General features: G+C 55.5%; 1 protein-coding gene across 12 annotated transcripts in view; it reads right to left on the bottom strand.

Annotated features, from left to right (window-relative positions):
- KCNT1 (potassium sodium-activated channel subfamily T member 1) overlaps nt 1-24,888 on the bottom strand; it is a 79,215-nt gene that overhangs the window by 11,663 nt on the left and 42,664 nt on the right. For 10 of the 12 annotated variants that reach the window (XM_027556721.1, XM_027556717.1, XM_027556712.1 and 7 more), the window contains 18 exons: nt 21,684-21,740; nt 20,293-20,341; nt 20,145-20,204; nt 19,858-19,932; nt 19,707-19,790; nt 19,010-19,104; nt 17,827-18,007; nt 7,952-8,116; nt 7,458-7,594; nt 6,475-6,538; nt 6,256-6,364; nt 5,739-5,847; nt 4,834-4,983; nt 4,335-4,573; nt 3,857-4,091; nt 2,555-2,660; nt 471-643; nt 29-100 (listed from right to left, as the gene is read on the bottom strand). In XM_027556721.1, the coding sequence (XP_027412522.1) occupies nt 29-100; nt 471-643; nt 2,555-2,660; nt 3,857-4,091; nt 4,335-4,573; nt 4,834-4,983; nt 5,739-5,847; nt 6,256-6,364; nt 6,475-6,538; nt 7,458-7,594; nt 7,952-8,116; nt 17,827-18,007; nt 19,010-19,104; nt 19,707-19,790; nt 19,858-19,932; nt 20,145-20,204; nt 20,293-20,341; nt 21,684-21,740 (2,160 nt within the window). The remainder of the gene's footprint in view (nt 1-28; nt 101-470; nt 644-2,554; nt 2,661-3,856; nt 4,092-4,334; nt 4,574-4,833; nt 4,984-5,738; nt 5,848-6,255; nt 6,365-6,474; nt 6,539-7,457; nt 7,595-7,951; nt 8,117-17,826; nt 18,008-19,009; nt 19,105-19,706; nt 19,791-19,857; nt 19,933-20,144; nt 20,205-20,292; nt 20,342-21,683; nt 21,741-24,888) is intronic. The other 2 variants (XM_027556713.1, XM_027556710.1) reach the window with 1 other exon arrangement.

The raw sequence follows: 24,888 nt of genomic DNA, 5'->3' as shown, positions 1-24,888 counted from the left end.
GGGGTCCTCCTGCCGAGAGGCACCTTACTTGTCCACGGAGCCCTCCATGTAGTAGACCATGGGAAAGCAGCAGATGGCCTCCAGGAAGTGGTGGTCGGGCCTGTGGGCACAGCAGGGCCTGCAGGCATCCACCTGGCTCCCCCACCCCCACACCAGTTCTGACCTGGGTGGAGCAGGGGCCCCAGGACCATGATGGCTTGGACCGGGGGCCCTTTAGAGGCCAACGGGGCTGCTCTTTATTGTCCCCAAGGGGAAACCAAGGCCCCAGGACAGCTGAGACTGGACTCTGAGCTCTGGGCTGGCAGGCCTCTGGGGGTAGAGGTGCTGGGGTGCACCCTGGGGGAGGTTCATGGTCATCGGGAGGATGATGGAGCAGCACCAGGGTGTGGGAAGGGGCAGGCGGGGTGGGGCCGCTCCCCTCACTCCCCACCAAAGGTGAGGGCACCCATGCCCTGCCCTCTGCCCCTCACTTGTTGTCCAGCAGCAGCACAATGGGGTTGAGCTCCCGGCGAGGCCGGTAGTAGGCGCGCAGCGGCACGATGAAGTTGTACAGCCCGTTGCCCGCCGTCTCTGCCGAGACGATGATCAGCTTGTTCTTGAAGCCATAGGCCTTGGCATCTTCATAGCTGTTGTGCTTGCAGCCCTGGAAGGGGAGAACGCTGGAATCAACCATGGAGGGGGAGGGAGGGTGCTCCAGGGAAGCCTGAGGCCAAATGGCACCTGGTGTCACCGGGGCTACAGGCCAGCCATCCACCATACCCCACAGAGCGAGCTGGGGCCCTGCGGGGGTGGGAAGGGAGGTGTCTGTGAGCTTGTGGCCTTAGCAGATGCAGACACAGATGTGTCTGCATGGACACATTTGTATTTGTGCACATTTTGTCTTGTGTGTACACATCCTGCAGTGTGTGCATGTGTGTACACGTTTTGTATGTGTTGCACATTTCTTATGTGTATAACATTCTTTCGTGTGTGCACGCGTCTTATGTGTATACACATTCTCTCGTGCGTATACACGTTTTTGAGTGTGCATGTTGTCATGTGTGTACACATTCTGTAGTGTGTGCATTTGTATATGTTTTGTGTGTTCACACACACATTTTGTCACGTATACACACATTCCATAGTGTGTGCATGTGTGTACACATTTTGTATGTGTGTGTACATTTCTTATGTGTATAACATTCTCTCGTGTGTACACACATATTATGTGCATACACATTCTCTCGTGTGTATACACATTTTGTGTGTGCACGTTTTGTCATGTGTGTACACATTCTGTAGTGTGTGCACGTGTATACATGTTGTGTGTATACATACATTTGTCATGTGTATACACATCCCATAGTGTGTGCGCGTGTGTACACATCTTGTGTGCACATGTCCTGCCATGTGTGTAAATGCTCTGTAGCGTGTGCGTATGTATACATGTTTGTGTGTGCACGTTTTATCACGCGTGTACATTCTGTTGTGTGTGCATGTTTTGTGTGTGCACGTTTTGTCATGTGTGTATACATTCTTTCAAGTGGTGTGTACACTTTTTTATGTGTGTGCACATTTTGTCATGTGTGTACACATTCTGTTGTGTGTGTGCCCACTTTCTAGCTCTTTGCAGAGAGGCTCAGATGCAGGGCAGCAGTGAGCACCCCAAATCCCCATCTTGTTTCTAAACATGGTTTCCACTAACAGGAATCAGGTTTCTTGGAGCAGCAGCCAGTCCCAGGACTGGAGTAGGAACAAAAAGCGGGGGCAGGCACCATTAGTTCGGAAGCACAGACATCTTCACAGATCAGGAGACGCGTCGGAAAGACCTGGAGGCCCCATCAGCAAAACCAGGAAAGTCTGAGTGTCAAAACCAGCAGGATCCGCACAGAAAGCCGACGTGGCAGTAATGCACAGCGGGTTTACTGAGTGAAACGCTGAGTCCACACTGATGTGCACAAATGGCTAAGAAAGGGGAAGAACCTCCTCACGGGGAAAAGTGGACTCAAACATGGAAGGAACTGGAACCTGCATCCATCAACTACAGAGGAAACGCATCAGGGGGTCGGTGATGAGCAGCTTTTGTACCCGGTCCCCACGTGTCTCCCCACAGTGACGTCCTGACTGCAAAGGTGAAGCTATATTTCCTCCAGGGAGACCAGGTGTGGACCCGAACCACACGCTCTAAGGCAGCATCGCAAAGGCTGAGTTGCCCCCCTTCAGGGACGCTCCACTGAATCGATGACTGCACTCCCCAAATACGGAAGAAACCCAGGGAAGGTGGGGGCGAGGAGCCTTGAGACGGAGGGAGGCAGGCATGACGGGCACGCAGAAGTGGGTCAGGACTGGCTCTGGCAAGAAGGGCAGCTGGACTGCGGGCTGAGGGTCTGACACACACATCCTGGTGCTGGTAAGTGGACTGTGGTCAGGAGAGGCACACCCTCGCCTCAGACACACATGCGCATGCAGGAGGGAGGGAACCTGCCCCCCTCAGAGGAATAGACACCGGGGAGGTGGACTTGAGTCAGGATGTCCTCAGGGTCCCTGCTGCCTCCCCATCTTTGCTGTGACCCACCTTGTCCAGCCGCAGGCAGCAGAAGGGGGCTTTCACGGGCAGGAGGTGGCACAGGGTGGGGGAGCTGCCGATGTAGGGTGAGTTAGGAGGGTAGCCCTTCACATACCTGGAGGGGTGGGAGAGACAGGAACCTCAGACATGTGCCCCGCACCCTGGGTGGCCACACGGGGGCGCCAGGCCTCGCAGACCAGACTGGGCTGGGGCACTCAGAGCCTCACCACCGCCCCTCCAGCCCAGGAAGCCCCAGGACCCCTTTGTTCAACCCCTAGGCAGGAAGGAGGGCTGTGACCAGGACCCGTGTCTGTTCTCTCGAGATCGAAGGAGATTCCATGCAATGCACACACACACACACACACACACACATGAGCTCACACAGGCCTGGGAGCCACAGAAGAGCCTTAAGGGGTTCCCCTACCCTGGTGTTCCCAGTGCCCCAACGCTGGGGCAGATGCTGGCCCTTGGTCCCTGTTCTACTGGTGGCCAGGCTGGGCTGGGTGCCCCACAGGCTGCCCCCCACCTTCCCACTGGCCCCTCAGTGTCCGGTGCAGACATGTGGGGTGGTAGGCCACCAGGCCACCTGGAGAGGGGCTGGCCTTCTGCTCGGCCTCCAGTTGGCTTAAGGGAGGCGGCGTCAGAGGCCAGTCTGCCACCTGCTCCGAGTGTGCAGGAGCCCTGTAGAGCCCCCTAGATCTTGGACCCAGTTCCAGCAACCCATCTTTAAAGTGCGTTGACTCCACCCCAGGGACAGAGGCAGGAGCAGAGAGTGGCCACAGCACGATGACAGCCCAGCTGAGAGGGACAGGCTGTGCAGGCCTGTGACTGGCCATGGCCCTAGGGTCAGGTGCTGCCTATCTGTTTGGGACGAGGCCAAATGGCTGAGACTCCAGGACACACTGGAGTCTTTTCCGTCTCATGATCTCAGAGGAAGATCTGGACTCAAACCCAGGGCAGCAGCCTCCGGACCTGGACGGCACCTCACCCAGGGCTCCGCAGACCGTGCTCAGAGTGCAGCCGCCTCGATCAAGTAGGCTGTGGTACTCAGGTCTGGCTGCCGGCCCAGAGTGCGAGGCTGAGGAGGAGGAGGGGTGAGGGGGTACAGCACAGCCTTCCTGCCCAGGAGCTGGGTCCCCAGATTCCACTTGCCAAGCAAGGTCTCCGCAGAGGCTGTTTGGAAGCCTGGTTCAGAGCATGGGTCCAGGCCCAGTGCTGGCGGCCCCTCTTCCTGGGCACCAGGCACGCACATGCTGTGCCTCCCCTCTCCCTTGGAGCGCGCCTGTCCTCCCCCCGCCCCGAGACACTCACTCCACCACGGACAGCCCCTCATCCTCCGACGGCGTCATCTCGTCCTCTGACTGGTCACTCAGCAGGTCGCAGGGCAGCAGGGCTGAGCTGTCAGCCACCTCCAGCACCGGCGCGATGCTGGGCCGCCGGCTGCCTGAGCCGTTCTCCGTGGGGAGCGCCAGCTTGCTGCCCCCACTGCCCCCGCCACTCTGTGTGGGCCGGCACTCCGTATTCTGGAGGTCCATGGCCACTGTCCCTGGAACAGAGTGGCTGGACTTGGCTGGCAGCCCCTCCCGGGACTGTCCTGGGGGTGGAGGCTCCCTCCCAGTGCTGACAGTGATGTCCCCACAGGAAGGCAGGGATGACCCCGCCGGACCGACGTGCAAACTGAGGCCCAGAGAGAGGGGGCTTGCCCAGGGTTACATGCAGGCCTGAGGACTGGAGTCTCCGGTGGGGCCCCTGCCCGCTTGCCCAGGTGGGAGCGGGTGCCCGGCCTCACCCATGGAGGCGATGATGCTGTGCACCGGCAGGCGGGATGAGCCCTCGTACAGCCCCTGTCCCGCGAAGCCCTTCCTCTTCTGCTTTTCCTCCTGCTTGAAGATGAAGGCCGAGTTCTCCTCCTTGGTGATGTTGATGTAGAAGCAGGTGTCGGAGGCCGCCAGGATGTGCCGTGGGCCCGGGTTCAGCAGGATGCTCTTGTTGTCCTCGCGCTTCAGGCCGATGAGGCACACGCCGTACCTGGGCGGACGGACGGACGGGGGTGGAGCCCAGAGCTGCCCCTCTCGGGCTCCTCGTGAGGGTCGGGACCCCGAAGACCCACAGAGGGTTGCCTCAGAGAGAGGTGCTGGGCGCAGGTCTCACGCTGAGTGGGCGTGGCGTCCGGCCCCGAGGCCCCGCCCACCCTCCCGACGGTGGGCGAGGTCCCGCCCACTTCTGCCTCCGAGTCCCGCTCAGCGCTCCCTCCCTCCTTGGCCTGGACAGGGTGCAAGGGGCCGTACTTCTTGTGTGCGTGGAAGGCGGCGTAGGTGAAGCTCTTGCCCTCGTACTCGCGGAAGAACTTGCTGTCCCCCATCCGCACGTGGTAGACCTCGTTGCCCGAGCAGCGTCCGTACATGCGCTGCCACTGCTCTGGCGAGTCCTGGCCTTCCCTGGGGCGCGGGCAGGACGTCACCCCCACCGTTGCCCCGCCTGGCCTGGCCGCTTCCAGGCTTCCAGGGTGAGTGGAAGGCAACGTGACCCCTGACCCCGCCCCTCCCCGTCTGTGGGAGACTACACCCGGGTGTGGCCTGATGGGTCCCTCCGCCAGTTTTAAAGAGCTGTGAACATAATGGTCCAGCTTTCAGGGGGGTCAAAAGGTTTCAGAGTCAAGACCGGCTTCTGTGGCCTGTGGGTCCTCCGACATCTCCTTGGTCCCTCCCCGAGGGCCGCCCAGGCCCCACAAGGAGCCAAGGCCACCCGTTGGGGTGTCTTGCTAGAGAGACCCCTCCTCTGTCCCGGGCAGCCCCTTACCTCCCGCTCTACCTGGGACCCCAGCTCAGGTGCTGAACACCAACGCGCCTTCTCCTACAGGCCAAGCGTGTCCCCCAACCACAACCCCTGCCCCTATCGCTGTTTCTAGACTCGGTGGCTCTCCTGAGCCCCCCACCCCCACTAGGCCCTGTGCTTCATGGAGGTCCCTGCCTGTGATTCCCTGCAGCCCCAAGGCCGCCCCCAGCTCCCAATCCTGGCAAGGCACCTACTGCTTCCCAGCTGGGTCCTCCCGGGTCGCCACCCACTCCCATCTCGGGCTCCTCACCCCCCCGCCCCCATCACAGGCTCCTCAACACGTCCCCTGCCTCCAGTGTCTGCTCCTCTCCAGGGCAGCACGCTGCATGCCACGTGGTGGTCCCAGGGCAGAACTCACTGGCCGCGGGACGTGTGCACCAGCAGGGTGATGAGGGTGGACGTGGCTGGGCAGATGCAGTTGAGGGCCAGCATGGCATACTTGCACTCCTCCTCGCACACCACGTGCTCTGCGGGCAGGAAGGTCAGGGTCACTGAGCGCCTCTCACTGTCCCCCACAGTAGGTGCCCCCTCGTCTCCTTAGAAGGCTCCCTCCAGCGCCCCACTTTCCCGAGGCTGTTAATTCTCCTGGCTCTTCTGTGGTTGTTTCCCAGGCTTGGCGGAGAGCTCCAGGGCTGGGAGTGGGGGGAGGGAGCTGGCAACACCTTTTGCCCCCCAGGTGTCCAGCATAGATCTGTTCATCTTAGAGGTGCTCATCAGATGGTGTTCCTGCCCCTCCCCCGCCCTTGGCCCCTGCCCTCACTGACCCCCAGGCTCCCAGGTGCAGCACCTGCATGGGCTCTGCCTCAACCCCACCCCTACCCCCAGCATGCTCCCCTTGGACCACACGGGTGCCCCCCACTCCTGGCCAAACGTACCTGCAAACTTGACATGAAACTTGTTCTCAGGCTTGAGGATCTGGACGTAGAGGGGGCAGTTCGGGGCAAAGTCCTTCACGGCCCAGGCACGCAGTATGGTCTGGTGGTCCTGAGCAGGGAGGCCACGGTCACTGCTGAGGGCAGCCAGCAGGCTGGGGGAGGGGCTCTGCCCCTCTGGCTGGCGGGCAGGCGGGGGGCCGGTGGCCGGGGGGCACTCACCGCAGCGGTGCGGTCCACCTCGTTCCGGCTGCTGAGAATAAAGCAGGCCTCCCCATTGTCCATCCTGCAAAGCACCAGGTCTGAGCACCACAGGACCGGCCTTCCCTGTCTGGGCCATCAGGACCCCGCCTCACTCTGACCAGCCCTGGACGGGCTGAGGATGGGCCCCTACACACTCAGAGTGGGGCTGAGGCATGGAAGGGGGTGTACTTTGTGGCAGAGATGCTGAACCCCGCCTGCTGTCCTGTCCCCTCCTGGGACAGGCTGCCAGAGGTCTGGGGATGGCCAGGTCTGCTCCCCTCATGCCCCGCCCCCAGCCCTTGGCTGCAGAAAGGCCGCCTGAGAGAGGGTCCACTTGCCCCAGGGCAGGGAGGCCTGGCGCCTCGCTCCCCATCACCCTGCACCCCCTGCTTGTCCCTGTTGGGCCCTTGATTCCTGGGCTCAGGAGATGGGTGGATGGGGGCCCTGGCTACCCGGGCTCCTGCCGCCTTGGCCTCCATACAACCCACATTTTACCGTTTCACCACGAAGGTTACATCAGGCTCTGTAATAAAATGGTGACGAGTGGCGGGGGATGGGAGGGCCCTCCAGGGGTGGGGGGGCCCCCTCCCGGGTGTCTCAGAATGTGCTGCAGCAGATTCTGGAAAGTTCTGTTCACAACTCAGTCTCCTTACCTCAAGTCACCCTGTCACCTCGTCTTTAGAAGAATATCCACCCACAGCCTCAGCTTCCCACCCAAGGCGCAGCAGTAGCAGCCCCCGCCTCGCCCCCAAACACAGCCAGGCGGGTGGGAGAGGAGCTGGTGGGCTTGCCCAGGAGGCTATGCGGGGGTCAGTGAGGGGCCCGGCTGGCCTGGGCGGGCAGCAGGCACAAAGCTGGAGCTGCCGCCGGGCTGATGGCCCCTCCCGGTTGGCGTAGTGCTCAGGGCCGCCGCTTAGGCTGGCCGGCGCAGGACCGCACCCTCCCCGCAACCGGGCGCTCACTTGGCCCGCATGAGGTCCTGATCCTTGAGCGCGGAGCCCTGGAGGTAGATGACCCGCTGGGACCACAGTGGGATCTGCAGGACCCTGCGAACCTGGATGTCCATCTCCGTGGGGCACAGGATGACGACGTAGTAGTCCTGCAGGTAGGGCACCGTTAGCCCCCTGGCAAGCTCGCGGGCGCCCTGCCCACCCTGCCTTCCTACTGTTTTCACCTCTGTATAGCCTCTCGGGACCCCCGGCCTTCTCTGTGACGGCAGGAAGGCAGGACGCCACAGACCCACCCCCTACAATGTGGGAGACCATCCAGACTCCACCCCACAAGCAGGGAAACAGAGGCCCAGAGAGCTCAGGGGGTTCTGGGTCCCGATGGGGCTGTGGGCGGGGCCTCACCGCAGCTGTGGGTGGGACCGTGGGCGGGGCCTTAGCGCAGCCGTGGGTGGGACCGTGGGCGGGGCCTCACCTGCAGTGGGGTGGGGCCATGCGCGGGGCCTCACCTGCAACCGTGGATGCGCGTAGAACTCGTTCAGAAAGTCCATGAGCAGGTCGATCTTGAGGGAGCTCACGCACAGGATCACATGCTTCTCCGTCTGGGCCCGGTGGCGGCTGTAGTTGCCCCCCGACTTCTGCCGCTCCATCCACAGGTAGACGAGTTCCTCAAACTGCAGGTAAAGCGTGTGAGCGCCAGATGGCCTGGGGCTCCAGGAACTGCGACAGCACAGGGCAGGGCAAGAAGGCTGATAGCCAGCCCGTGCCGGGCATGAAGGTTGGCGACCAGAGGCAGGCCAGAGGAGGAAGGGCGAGAATGGAGCCCCGTCCTGACCATGTCTCGGAAGGCCTTGGATATTTGTGGCACAGGTAACCCAAGGGGCCAGGTGGGGGCACAGTGGATGGTCTGGCCCATGTGTGGGGTAGCAGATATAAGGCAGGGCCAGTTCCCGGCTCCAGATGGCCAACAACTGACTGTTAGTGGATGCTAAAGCACGTACTCTGGACATCCAGGTAACTACATGACCTTTGGGTCTCTGTCCACACCTGAAACACATTTGGAGAAACCTGGATGGGTCTTAGAGAATTCTCAGCCACAGAATTAGGGACCTAGACCGTGGTCCTGAGCCCAAGTCAAGGTTGTGGGTGATTCGAGGCAGCAGCCTGCATCTACCCTGGCCCACACCTCCTGATTATGAGCTTTGGGTGTTGGGAACCCTTTTTAAAAATAGGACAATGACAGAGACATAAAGGTGGGCAGGGTGAGGGGGATGCCAGGGCCCTGCGGAGCTGTCCGCGGTGCTGAACCACCCAGGGCCTCCCTCTACAGTCTGATTCCATGTCTGTAGGTGACAGCCAGGTCCCATGAAAGTCTGACTGTTTTCATCCCAAGCACTGAGGTTGTTCATTTTTCTCACATGATTTAAAATCAGTGCCAGCGGCCACGTCCATTCATGCTCACCTGCTCTGGTTGATGTACTATATCTAGGTTAAGATCATCTCATTGAATTTATTGAGTATGTATTAGGTTCTAGTAACAAGACCCCGTGGCCTTGAAGCACAGAACTGGGTCCTGCTGGGAGGGGCCAGAGACCCCAGGGTGATCCCTGAGACCTGTGCAGAGTCCGGGCTCTGATGGCAGACACTTGGGTTCCAGCCCTGAGAGAGTCATTTCCTAGGCAGGTTGATAGGGAGTCTAGGGGTCCCCAAGGAGAGAGGGGTCTGGAATTCTCAAGGAGGAAGAAAGGACAAATTTTTTTTCTTTCTCCACATTCCTTAGGATTATATAACAATAATGTATCCTGCCTAAGGACAGTCTTTGGATTAAACCTTCTGTTATCTTAAAATGTAAATTATGGGAGTAGACCTGGTCTTTACAAGGATGTATCCTGCCTGAGGACAGTATTATCTTAAAATGTAAATTATGGGAGTAGGTCTGATGAGGTCTTTACAACCTCCAGACATTCTTTGGATTATATAACTTCATTGTTAACACTAGCAAGCGGGTATTCTTTCTGCCCCCTTCTGATGCCTATGTCAGAAGCTTTCTCTATCTCCTTTATACTTTAATAAAACTTTATTACACAAAAGCTCTGAGTGATCAAGCCTCGTCTCTGGCCCCGGATTGAATTCTTCTCCTCCGGGGGCCAAGAATCCCGGTGTCTTCGTGTGATTCAACAACAACCTTTCATCCTGGGGGCTCGTCCGGGATCCTTCAGGACAAGGTAAGGATGCTTGGAGCTTTAGTTCTTTGTTCTCTTAGCGAACACGTTTTCTGCTGTGCTTTACTAACTCTACGGTGTGCTTGTGTGAATGAATGGCATGCCCTGTGTGAAGCAAGTAAGGAGCCCTGCTCTGCGGTTCCACGGTGATCTCATACAGCTTATGGCAGAAACCTGTTGGGGTGTTATACCGACCTGCCAATGCCAAGAGGCACCCAATGTCTCCTTCTGGAACCGACCAGAAATGGGCAAAGCGTGTGGACAGAACCCTCCTTTCTCGGTCAAACTTTTCAGTCTCTTTGACCCTTTTATAACTCCTTGGGAATTAGAAGTACTAACTTAATCTATCAGATCATAGACTTTCAAGGGACTTGTGATCTATACTGTTATTGTGTACTGCCGTTTAGGTCCCAAACTTGGATTGGTAGTCAAGAAAGCGCCTAGCCTCGCTAGGAATCGAAAGTTCGGAAGCTAGATGGAGCTCTAGCTCCCAGAACATCTCTGAGGTTAAAGGTTACTCAGATTGGGACTGCAATGGGTTTTTTTTTCTTTGGTAATGCCGGCTCTTAGTGGATCAGAGGAGGCTGTTATACTGGTGTGGTGATGCTTGGAAATAACACCTCAGTTTTATGTTTGCGTCGGTCTTATTGTGGTCAGGAAATACTCAGGGTTCTGCACAGGCACTCAGGTGGTGAATGTTTCCCCTAGTAGTCTTAGCTTGGGAGGCATTCCAGAAGGTTACTCTGATTCACCCCGGGTGACATCAGAGGCAAGCAAGGTTAAGGGTGAAGAGCTGGACGTCAAGTAGGGATGCTATCAAGTCTACCCCTGGTACGTCCCCACCCCATCTCGGTGGTAGAACCGGGAGGGACGAGTACGGTGCCTGCGTCGGTAAGGGACAGACTAAGTCTGACCAGGAAGGAAAAGCTTTTGGTGTAACGTCTGTCCACACCCCCATCTAGAGCAGGGAGGGACGCCTCCGGTAGAAAAATGGCGCTGGTCGCTTTTTTTCTCTCTTACAGATGGGAGCTAACAATTCCAGCCTCACTCCTTTGAACTGTATCCTGAAAAACTGGGATAGATTTGATCCCCAGGGCTTAAAGAAGACACACCTGGTCTTCCTATGTGGTACTGCATGGCCACGGTATCCATTGGAGGATGGCGAACGGTGGCCAGTTGGAGGGTCTCTTAAGTATAATACTGTTCTACAATTAGACCGGTTCTGTAAGGAACAAGGGAAATGGGTAGAAGTAGCATATGTGTCGCCCTTTTTCTCTCTGCGAAATATGCCAGACTTATGTCCTAAGGGTATAGATTTGGGCGTGAAACCTTCAGCTCCCTCCTTTACATCTCCTGTCTCAGTATGACCTCAGACTACTCTGGTTTCAGTAGAAACTCAGACCATTGAAGTAAAAGATGAGATGGAGGACAGGAGACAAAGAGAAGAGGAAAAACAGGTTTCTCCAATCTATCCCTGGGATCATATGCACAGAGCAGCCAGAGAGACTGAGGAACAGCCACACAAGCTGTTGCCTCTTTATGAAACACCCACCGGGAGAAATAATCAGTCTGTGAGAGTTAATAAGCCTTTCTCTTATCAAGAAATACAAAGAATCAAGGAGGATCTGGGAGACTATTTAGAGGACCCAGAAAAATATATTAGAGCCTTTAAAGGTGTTACTCTGCTTTATGACCTCACTTGGAAGGATGTGATGTATATCTTGGGACAAACGCTGACTCCCGAGTCAAAGACTCGAGTTTTGGGAAAAGTGGTTGCTTATGGAGATGAATGGCTTGGTAATGAATCAGTAGGGAAGAGGGAGAACGAGATAGCGGCCTTCCCTACTGGGAATCAGGCGGTCCCAACTATAGAACCAGACTGGGACTACAACACAGCTAAAGGAAGATGGGATCAGAGTCATTTTGTTAGATGTATTCTTGAGGGACTTAGGCAGGCGCGTTCTAAGCCTTTAAACTATGGCAAATTGGCAGACATAGAACAGGAGGAGAAGGAAGCTCCTGGTAAATTCCTAGATAGACTGAGAGAAGGCCTTCGCAGATTCACTGAGATTGATCCCGAAAGTGAAGAGGGAAAAGTGATCTTAAAGGATAGATTTCTCACTGGGTGGGCTCCAGATATCCGCCGTAAGCTATTAAAAAGGGCGTATGGACCAAATCAACTTTAGATACTCTGTTACAACTGGCTCAGACAGTCTATTATGGTAGGGAATATGAGGAAAAGAAAGAAAGGCAAAAAAAGACAAAGGAAAAGGCGGAAGCCTTCACCATGGCTATGAAAAACTTTCTTAAACAGCCTGAGAGAAATGCCCAGAGGGGCCCAGGTGAAAAGGGATGGGCTTGCTATTACTGTGGAAAGGAGGGGCACCGCAAGCGGGATTGCCCTCAGGCATCTAAGCCGCCCCCGGCTCCATGTCCAGTCTGCAAAGGACCACACTGGAAGAGAGACTGCCCCCAGAGGTGTAGGTCTCCAGGGTCGGACTCTCAAGACAATCAGGACTGAAGGTGCCCGGGGGTCCCCACAAAAGCTCCCGTCCTAATTACACCTGAGGAACCCCGGGTATTAATAATTGTGGGGGGCCAATCTGTCGATTCCCTTTTAGATACTGGGGAAACTTATTCTGTGCTTACTGAAGCCCCTGGCCCACTTTCTTCCCGATCCGCTTCCGTAATGGGATTGTCTGGACGAGCCAAAAGGTATTATTTCAGTTATTCTTTATCTTGCAACTGGGATTCTGTGCTGTTTTCACACAAGTTTCTGATTGTGCCAGAATCTCCCTCACCCCTTTTGGGGAGGGATATACTGAGCAAGGTCCATGCCTCTGTTTTCATGAATATGGAGCCCTCCCTTTCTCTCCCTTTAGTTGAACAAAATGTAAATCCTAGAATATGGGCTGATGGGAAATCTGTGGGTCGAGCACAAAATGCTATTCCTGTAGTTGTTAAGCTCAAAGACCCACACGTATTTCCACATAAGAAGCAGTATCCACTGAAACCTGAAGTTAAGGAAAGGTTAAAACCCATCATCGAAAATTTAAAGGACCAGGGACTATTAATTCCCTGTAACAGTCCTTGCAACACTCCTATTTTGGGTATAAAGAAATCGAATGGTAAATGGAGACTAGTTCAAGATTTACGAATAATAAATGAGGCTGTAGTTCCTTTACACCCCGTGGTGCCTAATCCTTATACTCTATTGTCTGAAATTCCTGAACGGGCCAAATATTTCTCAGTAATTGATTTAAAGGATGCTTTCTATTCAGTGCCTTTGGCGGAAGAAAGTCAATTTCTATTTGCCTTTGAAGACCCTACACAATCAGCTTCTCAGTTAACCTGGACAGTTTTGCCCCAGGGATTTCGTGACAGTCCTCACCTATTTGGACAAAGTTTGTCACGGGATCTACAAAACTTTAATAGCTCTGAAGCCGTGGTGTTACAATATGTAGATGATATTTTGCTCTGTGCTGAGACAGAGGAAGCTTGTTCGCAAGCCTCAGAAGATTTCTTTCTGAGAAAGAAACTTTCTGGCAGGCTGTGGTTACAAGGCATCAAGAGAAAAGGCTCAGCTTTGTCAATAGTTGGTTAAATATCTGGGCCTAATCATATCAGAAGGGACTAGGGCCATAGGCCCTGAGAGAATTAAACCTATACTAAATCACCCACTTGGAGAAGGCAATGGCATCCCACTCCAGTACTCTTGCCTGGAAAATCCCATGGACGGAGGAGCCTGGTAGGCTGCAGTCCATGGGGTCGCTCAGGGTCGGACACGACTGAGCAACTTCACTTTCACTTTTCGCGTTCATGCATTGGAGAAGGAAATGGCAACCCACTCCAGTGTTCTTGCCTGGAGAATCCCAGGGACAGCAGAGCCTGGTGGGCTGCTGTCTATGGGATCACACAGAGTCGGACATGACTGAAGTGACTTAGCAGCAGCAGCAAATCACCCCCTACCTATGACTTTAAGACAATTGAGAGGATTTTTGGGAATTACAGGTTACTGTCGAATTTGGATTCCAGGTTACAGGGAACTTGCCCAGCCTTTGTATAAACTTACAGCTGAAACTCAGCAGGCCCAAACCGACAAACTGGTTTGGTCTCCAGAAACTCAAAAGGCCTTTAAGGTTCTTCAGACTGCTCTCCTGCAAGCTCTCCAGCTCTGAGCTTGCCCACAGGGTCAGAATTTAATTTGTTTGTCACTGAAAGAAAAGGTGTGGCATTGGGAGTTTTGACACAACCCCGAGGGCCTCACCAGCAACCTATTGCTTATCTAAGCAGAGAATTAGATGTAGTTTCACGTGGGTGGCCCCACTGCCTAAGAGTAATTGGAGCAGCAGCTTTATTAGCACCTGAAGCTTTAAAAATAATTAATGGACGAAACCTTACTGTACTGACTTCTCATGATGTGAGTGGAATCTTAAATTCTAAGGTTAATATTTGGATGACAGACAGTAGGCTTCTTAAGTATCAGTCATTGTTGTTAGAAGGACCAGAAACTAAGCTTAAAGTTTGTGGAAATTTAAATCCTGGCACTTTCCTTCCTGAGAAGGAAAATGAAAACACCTGATCACGATTGTTCTCAATTCCTACCTTTAAACTGTGCAGCTCGGGAGGATCTAAAGGATACCCCATTAGACAATCGTGACATGGAAATATTTACAGATGGCAGTTCTTTTGTTCGGGATGGAAAGCGTAAAGCAGGTTACGTCATGGTGACTGCTGAACAGGTTTTGGAAGCAAAATCTCTCCCCCAGGGAACCAGTGCTCAGTTATCGGAGCTTGTGGCTCTGACCTGAGCTCTAGAGTTAAGCAAAGGGCAGCAGATGGGCCTGATAATCTATGTGAGCTTACTTCTGCTGACTCCAAATATCCTGAGTCTGCCGTTGGATCCTCAAGACAATGTCTTCCTGTCCTGGGCTCACTCCTATGCTGCATTCCACAATCGGTCTAACTGCTGGGTCTGCGGAGCGCTCCCCTCTTCATCAGTGGAAGGCTTCCCGTGGTGGACATCCCCACTTCAAGGAAAAGACTTTCTCCAAGTCTGTGAATACCTTCGACAACAATCACATGCGATGCCTCTTCGTCATCTGATGACATCTACCAACCCTAAAATGGACTGGTGCAACACTTTGTACTCTAACTATGGACATAATGTGACTTAATTTTGATTATACATTGTCTCGGTTCAATGACTATTTTGCTACATATAAGGCAAATAGGTCTAGATCTAATGGTTTTTTACCTGATGTTTATCAACTATGGGATGAGGTTATATGGCTAACTCCTGAAAAAGGACGTTTAATATCTACTGCTTCTATATGCTGGGAACAAACAGAGCCATCCCCAAAAGTTAGCCAACAACTTAATTACAATGATTGGAAACAAGTGGGATATTTGTCTCAGAAAACATGCAATGTAATCATTCCCGTGTTTTCCAGTCCCAGTTCAGGTTCTCCCTTTGTCTGGCCAGGCACGAATTGGGACTGGATATCTCAGTCGCGCTGGCTTGCTCCAAACGGGACTTATTGGATATGTGGCTCTTACCTATGGGCATGGCTCCCCCCTGGTTGGATAGGGAGATGCACCCTGGGTCTAGCCTTTACTCATGGCTTTATATTTTCAGAGCTTCCAGAAAAGCCTGCTAATTTACCCCACCTTAGAACTTGGTGGGCAAGGTCTGTATTTTATTGGTATGATTATTTGGCTGCAGCGTTTGTTCCCTCTTTGGGAACTACAGATGTTATGTTACGAGTGGATGCTTTGACTAATTTTACTCAACAGGCATTACAGGATTCTCAAAAGGCTATTTCAGCTCTTAATGCTGAACAAGCACAAATTAGAAAGGTGGTTTTACAAAACAGATTGGCTCTAGATATTCTGACAGCTGCACAAGGAGGAACTTGTGCCATTGTTCATACCCAGTGCTGTACATATATACCTGATATGAGCACGAATGTTACCCATTTTACTAACCACATGAACAAGATGATTAGGGCCATGGACACTCCTGAAGCCTCAATTGCCTCACTTTGGGAGACATTAACTAGTTCCCCATGGTGGACAACTATCTTAATTACAATCATTCTGGTTGTTTTGTTCTTGCTGTTTGCTCCCTGCACCTGTAATTGTATAACTGGATTTGTTTCTAGCCGCATGAAAGCTTTTAAGTTACAAATGGTTGCTCAAACTCCTGCTACTGCTGTAGCTTCCTCCAGCTACTATTTGGGGCCCCTGGATCAGATATCCTCAATATGAGGATTAGGAGAATATGTTGCCTCACCAATTTAGGGACAACGCCCCTTGTCAGCTCGGAAGCAGTTATGGAACGAGAATGACGCCCCTTTTCCCTAGGCAACATAATTCTCCTAAAAGAAAAGGGGGGAATGAGAGAGTCATTTCCTAGGCAGGTTGATAGGGAGTCTAGGGGTCCCCAAGGAGAGAGGGGTCTGGAATTCTCAAGGAGGAAGAAAGGACAAACTTTTTTTTCTTTCTCCACATTCCTTAGGATTATATAACAATAATGTATCCTGCCTAAGGACAGTCTTTGGATTAAACCTGTTATCTTAAAATGTAAATTATGGGAGTAGACCTGGTCTTTACAAGGATGTATCCTGCCTGAGGACAGTATTATCTTAAAATGTAAATTATGGGAGTAGGTCTGATGAGGTCTTTACAACCTCCAGACATTCTTTGGATTATATAACTTCATTGTTAACACTAGCAAGCGGGTATTCTTTCTGCCCCCTTCTGATGCCTATGTCAGAAGCTTTCTCTATCTCCTTTATACTTTAATAAAACTTTATTACACAAAAGCTCTGAGCGATCAAGCCTCGTCTCTGGCCCCGGATTGAATTCTTCTCCTCCGGGGGCCAAGAATCCCAGTGTCTTCGCGTGATTTGACAACAACCTTTCAGCCCCACATGGCACAGGTGCGCAGCTCATCTGCAAAACGGCCCGACAGTGCCTGCCTCCCAGGGCTGCAGCGAGGGGCAAGTGGCCTAGTTGTAGAGGATCCAACAATGACCCCTGAAATCCTGTCCACCCAGAACCTCCGAATGTGACCTTATGTGGAAATAGGGTCTTTGCAGAGGTAACGCATTAAGATGAGATCAGACAGAATTAGTGAAGTGAAAGTTACTCAGTCGTGTCCAACTCTCTGCGATCCCATGGACTATAAATCCATGGAATTCTCCAGGCCAGAATACTGGAGTGGGTAGCTTTTCCCTTCTCCCAACCCAGGAATCGAACTGGGGTCTCCTGCATTGCAGGGGGATTCTTGACCACTGAGCCACTGGAGAAGCCCACAAGAGATTAGATTCCTCTGGTTCAAGCCCCACCCTTCATTTGTGGGGTGCTTTGTTCTAACAGCTACAGGAAGCACCGCGCGACAACTCAGCCCCGAGTGGGGAGGGTGTTGTCAGCTGTTGTCACTGTTATTCTGGGAGGGACATTTACTGGTGGGCGTTGTTCTCACTGTCATCACCTCTAGGGACACTAACTGTGAATGTGGTATAAGGAAGAATGAAGGACAGGGCTTCCCTGATGACCCAGTGGCTAGGACTCCAAGCTCCCAGTGCAGGGGGCCTGGGTTTGATCCCTGGTCAGGGAACTAGATCCCGCATGCCACAACTGAAGATCTGCATGTCACAGTGAAGACTGAAGAGCCCACGTGCTGCAGCTAAGACCCGGTGCAAAGAAAGAAATAGTAAATTAAAAACAGAAGAATGCCGGATGGTAACCGGGACCATCCTTTTTCATCACTGATAGAGGGCGACACTGGCTTTCCTGGCAGGTACACTGTGCTCTGGATTGGGGCAAGTGGGGAAGGGAGGGTGTCAGCTGGGGCTGGGGTCCTGAGCTAAACACAGGTGGAGTCCTGCACTGTCCCCATTGTGCTAAGCTGGCAGATCAGCCTTGGTGACAAGTGAGAAGAAGCAGCTGCTGCTGCACCGGCTGAGGACTCCTGATCCCCAGCCTGCGGGAGACCCTGGCAGCCCCTCCCGCTCTGCACTCGGCAAAGGTCCTGGGGAGCCGTCTGAGAGTGCCACTCCCCACCCTGTCCTGACGCAGCAGCCTCACTGATTACAGACCCCACCAGGAAGCCACGTCCCCCGCCCTCGTCGGCTCTGCTCCTGGGCAGGGCTCACCTGCAGCGGGAGCACCACCAGGGCCACACAGATCATGATGACCACCAGCAGCTGGGACGGCCAGATCTTGGGCGTCACGTCCCCATAGCCCACGGTGGAGAAGGTGACGATGCAGAAGTAGAAGGATGTCAGGAGGGACAGGTTGTCGCCCGCGCGCTCCAGGTGCTGGATGCCGCAGGTCCTAGAGCCGGGGAGGGGCGGCGGTGGGGCCTCGGCCACCCGGCTCCCAGAGTGAGGCTCTGCCTGCCTGCGGCTCCTTGTCATTCGTCACCCACACAGCCCCCAGCCTGGGCCTGAGTCCAGCCGGGCGCTTCCCGACCCCGGCCTACAGAGCTGGCATACCCAGCACGTCCCTCCTACCTGACCTTCCTTTCTGGCCCCGAGGCTCCTTTGAGGCCCTTGGAAAATTGGCCACGAGCGTGGACATAGCACTGCGTGGGCTCAGTGTGAGCTTGAGATCCGAGGGTGCGGATGTGGCCACCCAGGCTGTGAGCCCCACCTGCCACCCACCTCAGAGGCTCATCCTCACCCAGGGGTCAGACGGCATGGGGCACACGCAGCCCCCTGCCCAGCACAGAGCTGGAGAGTCCTCCTTGCTACTCCTGTGGCCCCACGTCCTGTCCCCAGGCTGGGAGGTGCTGCTGGCAGGGCCTGGGGGGCCCACAGTGCACACACGGGGCAGCATGCAGGGGCCCTCCCCAGAGTAGACGCTCTGGCTGGGGCGGGGGCGGGCTGAATCACCCTGCAGTTTCCCACCCTGCAGACACCCCAGCCTGCTCCACTCAAGTCTGTGTGTTTTTTTTTCGTGGGGGGGAGGGAGGGTAGGAGGCACATGGCCTTGGGGCCTCCCCTGTCCTGGCCTGGGGCAGGCATGCAGGGGGACGGGGTCTCCCCTTCAGGCCCCCCACCTCTCACTCTGGTGACTCCCAGACCTTATTCTCAGCTGGGCCTTGAGCCCAGGGTCCCCACCCGGCCGAGAGCCAGTGCCCCTCCCCACGCTGTGTCCTGGACCCCGGAGGAGCTGGACTTGGGCAGCTCTGGTCTGGAACGTGGGCCCTGAGCTGCCTCCTGGCCCTCTGTCCCAGTCGGGCTGCCTCCCGCCACCCTGAGGCCCGCCTGGCCTGTTGGATGCGAGGGCCCGGCTCTACCTGGGATGGGCGGGTGGCCGCCGGCAGGGACTCACCCTGTGAAGACCAGGCACAGCAAGGTGCAGAAGAGGATGAGGACCTGATTGAACATGGCCGACTGCGAGCGCAGGATGGCACGGTGGAAGTCGTTCTGTGGGACGGGACACGGTGTCATCAGCAGCTTAGCCTGGGTGGAACGGAGCCCAGGGCCCTTCCCGCCGCCCCGGACACACACAGGTGAGCGAGCAGGGGAAGGACTCCACCTGACCTCAGCTCTCTCGCTCCCCGCCATGTATAGGCCAGAGGCCATGACCTCAGCCCCGAGCCCTCCCTTTGCAGCTGGGATGGGGGTGAGCCAAGGCCTGGGCCGGTGGGTGTGTGGCGGGGGGCGCCCCGGGTGGAAACGGTCCTTGAGCAGCACAGGGCTGCCCGTGACCCTGGGTCTTGGGGCCTACCCCCTCTCACGTGCGTGTTCACCCGCTTCCTCCCCCAGCCATGATTCCGGGGTCAGGGACAGGCCTGGGTGACTGTCCCCGGGGCATCAGGGATGAGGCTCCGGCCGGCCAGGAAGGAGGTGTGAGGGCATCTCGTGGTGACAGGCACATGTGTCTGCCGGCCACCGGCCTGGGCACCAAGGGAGTGGGCCAGCTCCCCTGGGCCAGGACCAGGGCATGGCAAGTGGTTGCCCTGGGGTCCTGGGGAACCTCACAGAGGTGAGGCAGTGGTGGGGGTGGGGGGCAGGGGATGGCTTACGATCATGTTCTCCAGGGCGTGCTTGGCCAGCCAGCAGTTCAGAAACACGGGGATGAACAGGTTCCGCAGCGGCGGCCAGAATATCTGCGGAGGAGACGGGTCAGGGGGCAGGGGTCTCGGCGGCCCCTGCCTCGGCCAGCGGCTCACCCACCGTGATGATGAAGGGCAGCGTGTTGATCATCTCCAGGATGAAGGACACGCGGAAGATCTGCTCCCAGATGTTGCCCTGGGGAGCCAAGGGGGTGGGCTTCAGAGCGGGTGGAGGGGAGGGGGCACCGGGTGGGGCGGGGGCTGAGGAGACAGACAAACTGAGCCAGTGGGAGGTCAGGGGATGAGACCGAGGGCTGAGGGAAGGGGTGCAAGGGGCTAGGGGAGGGGGCTGGCAGAGGGTGTCAGTGGTGGGGCCCTCCGGGGCAGGGCCAGGCCTGGGGCACTCACTTTGTAGCTGAGGTAAATGAGAAGCATGGTCTCCAGGAAGCTGATGATGGCCACGATGACCTGGGGTAGGGTGGGAACGGAGCCTCTGAGCAGGGCCAGGGAGGCAGCAGGGCCCACCCAGAGCCATGCCCCACCGCGCCCCACTCACCTGAATGGCCCACAGAGCCACCTTCCTCTCCACCCACAGGATGGGGGCCCTGGGGAGAGAGGGAGGTGAGCGCCAGGCTGGGGGTCCCCAGCCATATGGGCCTCTGCCGATCCCAGGCTGTTCCTTAAGCTGGACAGTGGGCGGCAGCCTTGCCCTCGAGGGGCTGAGAGCAGGAGAGGAGGGGGGCTTCCTCCAGAAAGGAGGCCTTGGGGAGGGGCCTGTGAGACCAGGGGCTGAGCAAGGCTGCTCTGGGGACAGGCCTGGCAGCCCCAGGTGGCCACTGTTTCTCGTCAGGTTCCTGTGCCTCTGCACGGGGGCTGTGCTGGTCGTCCATGCTCTTGGGTTTCCTGGCCTCAGATCCTTGCTTGACTATAACCCACGTAGCTCCCTTGAGGAGAGTGACATGGGGGAGGGGGCGTCCCTGCCCAGACGCAGCCTCTGGACAAAGGTTGGGGTGAGACCAGCAGGAGGGGCCAGATGGCCGAGCTCCGCGCTGACCCTGCCCAACCTCCCCAGGCCCAGATGGCCAAGGCCTGACCCTCGGGGGCCCCTGCTGCAGCCGGGGTGTCGGGTAATCACTTTCTCCACCGAGGGACAGAGACTGAAATGCCCAGGCCTTCCTTTGGGCGGGAGTTGGGCTGGGCTCAGAAGCTGTCCTGCCCCCACTGGGCCAGAAAGGGAGGGCTTCCAGGGCCAGGTGTGAAGGGAGGGGCTGGCGTGTCCCTACGTGTCCCTGCGATCCTAACCCTCTTGCCTCCCAGGGACAGGTGACCGGGCTGGGAACAGTGGCCGGGGCCTGGCAGATGCATCCTGCTGCTGTGGAGGGCCAGGACTGACCTGCAAGGCTGGGCCGGGGTGCCAGGGGAGGGGTGTGGGTGAGGGAAGTAAGGCTGAGAGCAGGGCTGTGGGTTTGGGGAGGCTGGAAGGGAGAAGCCTCCATCAGGGAGGCGGCCAAGGTCCTGGAGCTCATCCTAGCCTCTGGCCCAGGCGCCTCTGCTGCTCTGGGGTCACTTCTCACTGCCTGACTGCAGCACCTGCTCTCTTTGGCCAAAGGCTCATGAATTGCAGAGGCAGCGGCCGACCCTCTGGCAGGTCCCCCCTGTCTGTCTCCTCTCCCCCAGGGCCCCTGGGGCTGGAGAACATCACAGAAGGGCGCTGGGCCAAGCCGGCTCCTGGTGACACCTGCTGCCACCCTTAGGTTGCTCCCAGGGTTTCAGGGGCTGTACCCTGCGGGGCCACCCCAGAGTTGTTCCTGCTCAGCCAGGTCCTGTGGATCCCAGGAGGCTCTCTGGCTGTGACTGGGCATCTGTCCTGCGGGCCCAGGCAGTGTCACTCTCTGGCCACCCCACCCTGCCCCGGACCTCTGAGTGGGAGCTGGGAGGCACACTCACCAGTTGATCTCGGAGGACGACTCATTGAAGGTGTAATTCTGCTTCGGGCAGCCCCAGCTGTGGAGAGATAGAGCTGGCCGCCGCAGCCCCTCCCAGCACCGCCCCCGAAGGGACTGGACCCTTCCAGGACTGCCACGGGCTCAGGGCGTGTTGGGGGGCACTCTCCCCAACCTAGGGCCAGGCCCCACATCTCAGATGGGCATCTGAATTCTAACACTCAGGGACGAGGAAGCCTGCTCCCACTCCGCAGAGGCTGTATGGAGGGTCTCTGAGGAGGGGGGTCTCTGAGGAGGAGGGGCCGGGGAGGGGTCTCTGAGGAGGGGCAGGGGGAGGGTCTCTGGGGAGGAGGGTCTCTGAGGGGGAGAGTCTCTGGGGAGGAGGGTCTTCGAGGAGGAGGGGCATGGGGCGGGGGAGGGTCTCTGAGGAGGAGGAGCAGGGGGAGGGGAAGGGGGAGGGTATCTGAGGAGGAGGCTCTCTGAGGAGGAGGGCAGGGATCAAGACCATCCCCAAGGGAAAGAAATGCAAAAAGGCAAAATGGTTGTCTGGAGAGGCCTTACAAATAGCTAAGAAGAGACGTGAAAGGCAAAGGAGAAAAGGAAAGATATACCCATTTGATGCAGAGTTCCAAAAACAAAAAGGAGAGATAAGAAAGCCTTTTTCAGTGATCAATGCAAAGAAACAGAAGAAAACAATAGAATGGGAAAGACTAGAGATCTCTTCAAGAAAATCAGAGATACCAAGGGAACATTTCGCAGAAGGCAATGGCACCCACTCCAGTACTCTTGCCTGGAAAATCCCATGGACAGAGGAGCCTGGTGGGCTGCAGTCCATGAGGTCGCTAGGAGTCAGACACGACTGAGCAACTTCAGTTTGACTTTTCACTTTCATGCATTGGAGAAGGAAATGGCAACCCACTCCAGTATTCTTGCCTGGAAAATCCCAGGGATGGGGGAGCCTGGTGGGCTGCCGTCTATGGGGTCGCACAGAGTCAGACACGACTGAAGCGACTTAGCAGCAGCAGCAACAGCAAGGGAAGATTTCATGCAAAGATGGGCTCAATAAAGGACAGAAATGGTATGGACTTAACAGAAGCAGAAGATATTAAGAAGAGGTGGCAAGAATACACAGAAGAACTGTACAAAAAAGATCTTCATGACCCAGATAATCATGATGGTGTGATCACTCACCTAGAGCCAGATATCAGAATGAGAAGTCAAGTGGGCCTTAGGAACATCACTACAAACAAAGCTAGTGGAGATGATGGAATTCTAGTTGAGCTATTTCAAATCCTGAAAGATGATGCTGTGAAAGTGCTGCACTCAATATGTCAGCAAATTTGGAAAACAGCAGAGGCCACAGGACTGGAAAAGGTCAGTTTTCATTCCAATCGCAAAGAAAGGCAATGCCAAAGGATGTTCAAACTACCGCACAATTGCACTCATCTCACATGCTAGCAAAGTAATGCTCAAAATTCTCCAAGCCAGGCTTCAACAGTACGTGAACCATGAACTTCCAGGTGTTCAAGCTGGATTTAGAAAAGGCAGAAGAACCAGAGATCAAATTGCCAACATCCACTGGATCGTTGAAAAAGCGAGAGAATTCCAGGAAAACATCTACTTCTGCTTTATTGGCTATGCCAAAGCCTTTGACTGTGTGGATCCCAACAAACTCTGGAAAATTCTGAAAGAGATGGGAATACCTGACCAATTGACCTGCCTCTTGAGAAACCTGTATGCAGGTCAGGAAGCAATAGTTAGAACTGGACATGGAACAACAGCCTGGTTCCATATAGGGAAAGGAGTATGTCAAGGCTATGTATTGTCACCCTGTTTATTTAACTTATATGCAGAGTACATCATGAGAAATGCTGGGCTGGATGAAGCACAAGCTGGAATCAAGATCGCTGGGAGAAACATCAATAACTTCAGATATGCAGATGACACCATCCTTACGGCAGAAAGTGAACTGAAAAGTCTATTAATGAAAGTGAAATAGGAAAGTAAAAAAGTTGGCTTAAAACTCAACATTCAGAAAACTAAGATCATGGCATCTGGTCCCATCACTTCATGGCAAATAGATGGGGAAACAGTGGAAACAGTGTCAGACTTTAATTTTGGGGGCTCCAAAATCACTGCAGATGGTGACTGCAGCCATGAAATTAAAAGACGCTTGCTCCTTGGAAGAAAAGTTATGATCAACCTAGACGGCATATTAAAAAGCAGAGACATTACTGTGCCAACAAAAGTCCATCTGGTCAAAGCTATGGTTTTTCCAGTAGTCATGTATGGATGTGAGAGTTGAAATACAAAGAAGGCTGAGCGCCAGAGAATTGATGCTTTTGAACTGTGGTGTTGGAGAAGACTCTTGAGAGTCCCTTGGACTGCAAGGAGAGCCAACCAGTCCATCCTAAAGGAAATCAGTCCTGAATATTCATTGGAAGGACTGATGCTGAAGCTGAAACTCTAATACTTCGGCCACGTCATTCGAAGAACTGACTGATTAGAAAAGACCCTGATGCTGGGAAAGACTGAAGGCAGGAGGAGAAGGGGACGACAAAGGATGAGGTGGTTGGATGGCATCACTGACTCAATGAACATAAGTTTGAGTAAACTCCGGGAGTTGGCGATGGACAGGGAGGCCTGGCGTGCTGCAGTACAGGGGGCTGTCCTGAAGAGTCAGTCTGAGAGGCTGAACTGAACTGAACTGAGGAGGAGGGTCTCTGAGGGGGCGCGTCTCTGAGGAGGAGGTCTCTGAGGGGGCGGGTCTCTGATGGGGCGGGCCTCTGAGGAGGAGGGCTTCTGAGGGGGTGGGCCTCTGAGGGTGTGGGTCTCTGAGGGTGTGGGTCTCTGAGGGGGCGGGTCTCTGAGGGTGTGGGTCTCTGAAAAGGAGGTCTCTGAGGGGGCGGGCCTCTGAGGGGGCGGGTCTCTGAGGATGTGGGTCTCTGAGGGGGAGGGCTTCTGAGGGGGTGGGTCTCTGAGGGGGTGGGTCTCTGAAAAGGAGGTCTCTGAGGGGGCGGGTCTCTGAGGGGGTGGGTCTCTGAGGGTGTGGGTCTCTGAGGGGGCGGGTCTCTGAGGGTGTGGGTCTCTGAAAAGGAGGTCTCTGAGGGGGCGGGCCTCTGAGGGGGCGGGTCTCTGAGGATGTGGGTCTCTGAGGGGGAGGGCTTCTGAGGGGGCGGGTCTCTGAGGGGGTGGGTCTCTGAGGGTGT

Source organism: Bos indicus x Bos taurus, chromosome 11 (genome assembly GCF_003369695.1).
Source record: "Bos indicus x Bos taurus breed Angus x Brahman F1 hybrid chromosome 11, Bos_hybrid_MaternalHap_v2.0, whole genome shotgun sequence".
Lineage (NCBI taxonomy): Eukaryota > Metazoa > Chordata > Mammalia > Artiodactyla > Bovidae > Bos > Bos indicus x Bos taurus.
Note: the sequence above shows the minus strand (reverse complement) of the source record. Positions and strands in the feature narration are given on the sequence as shown.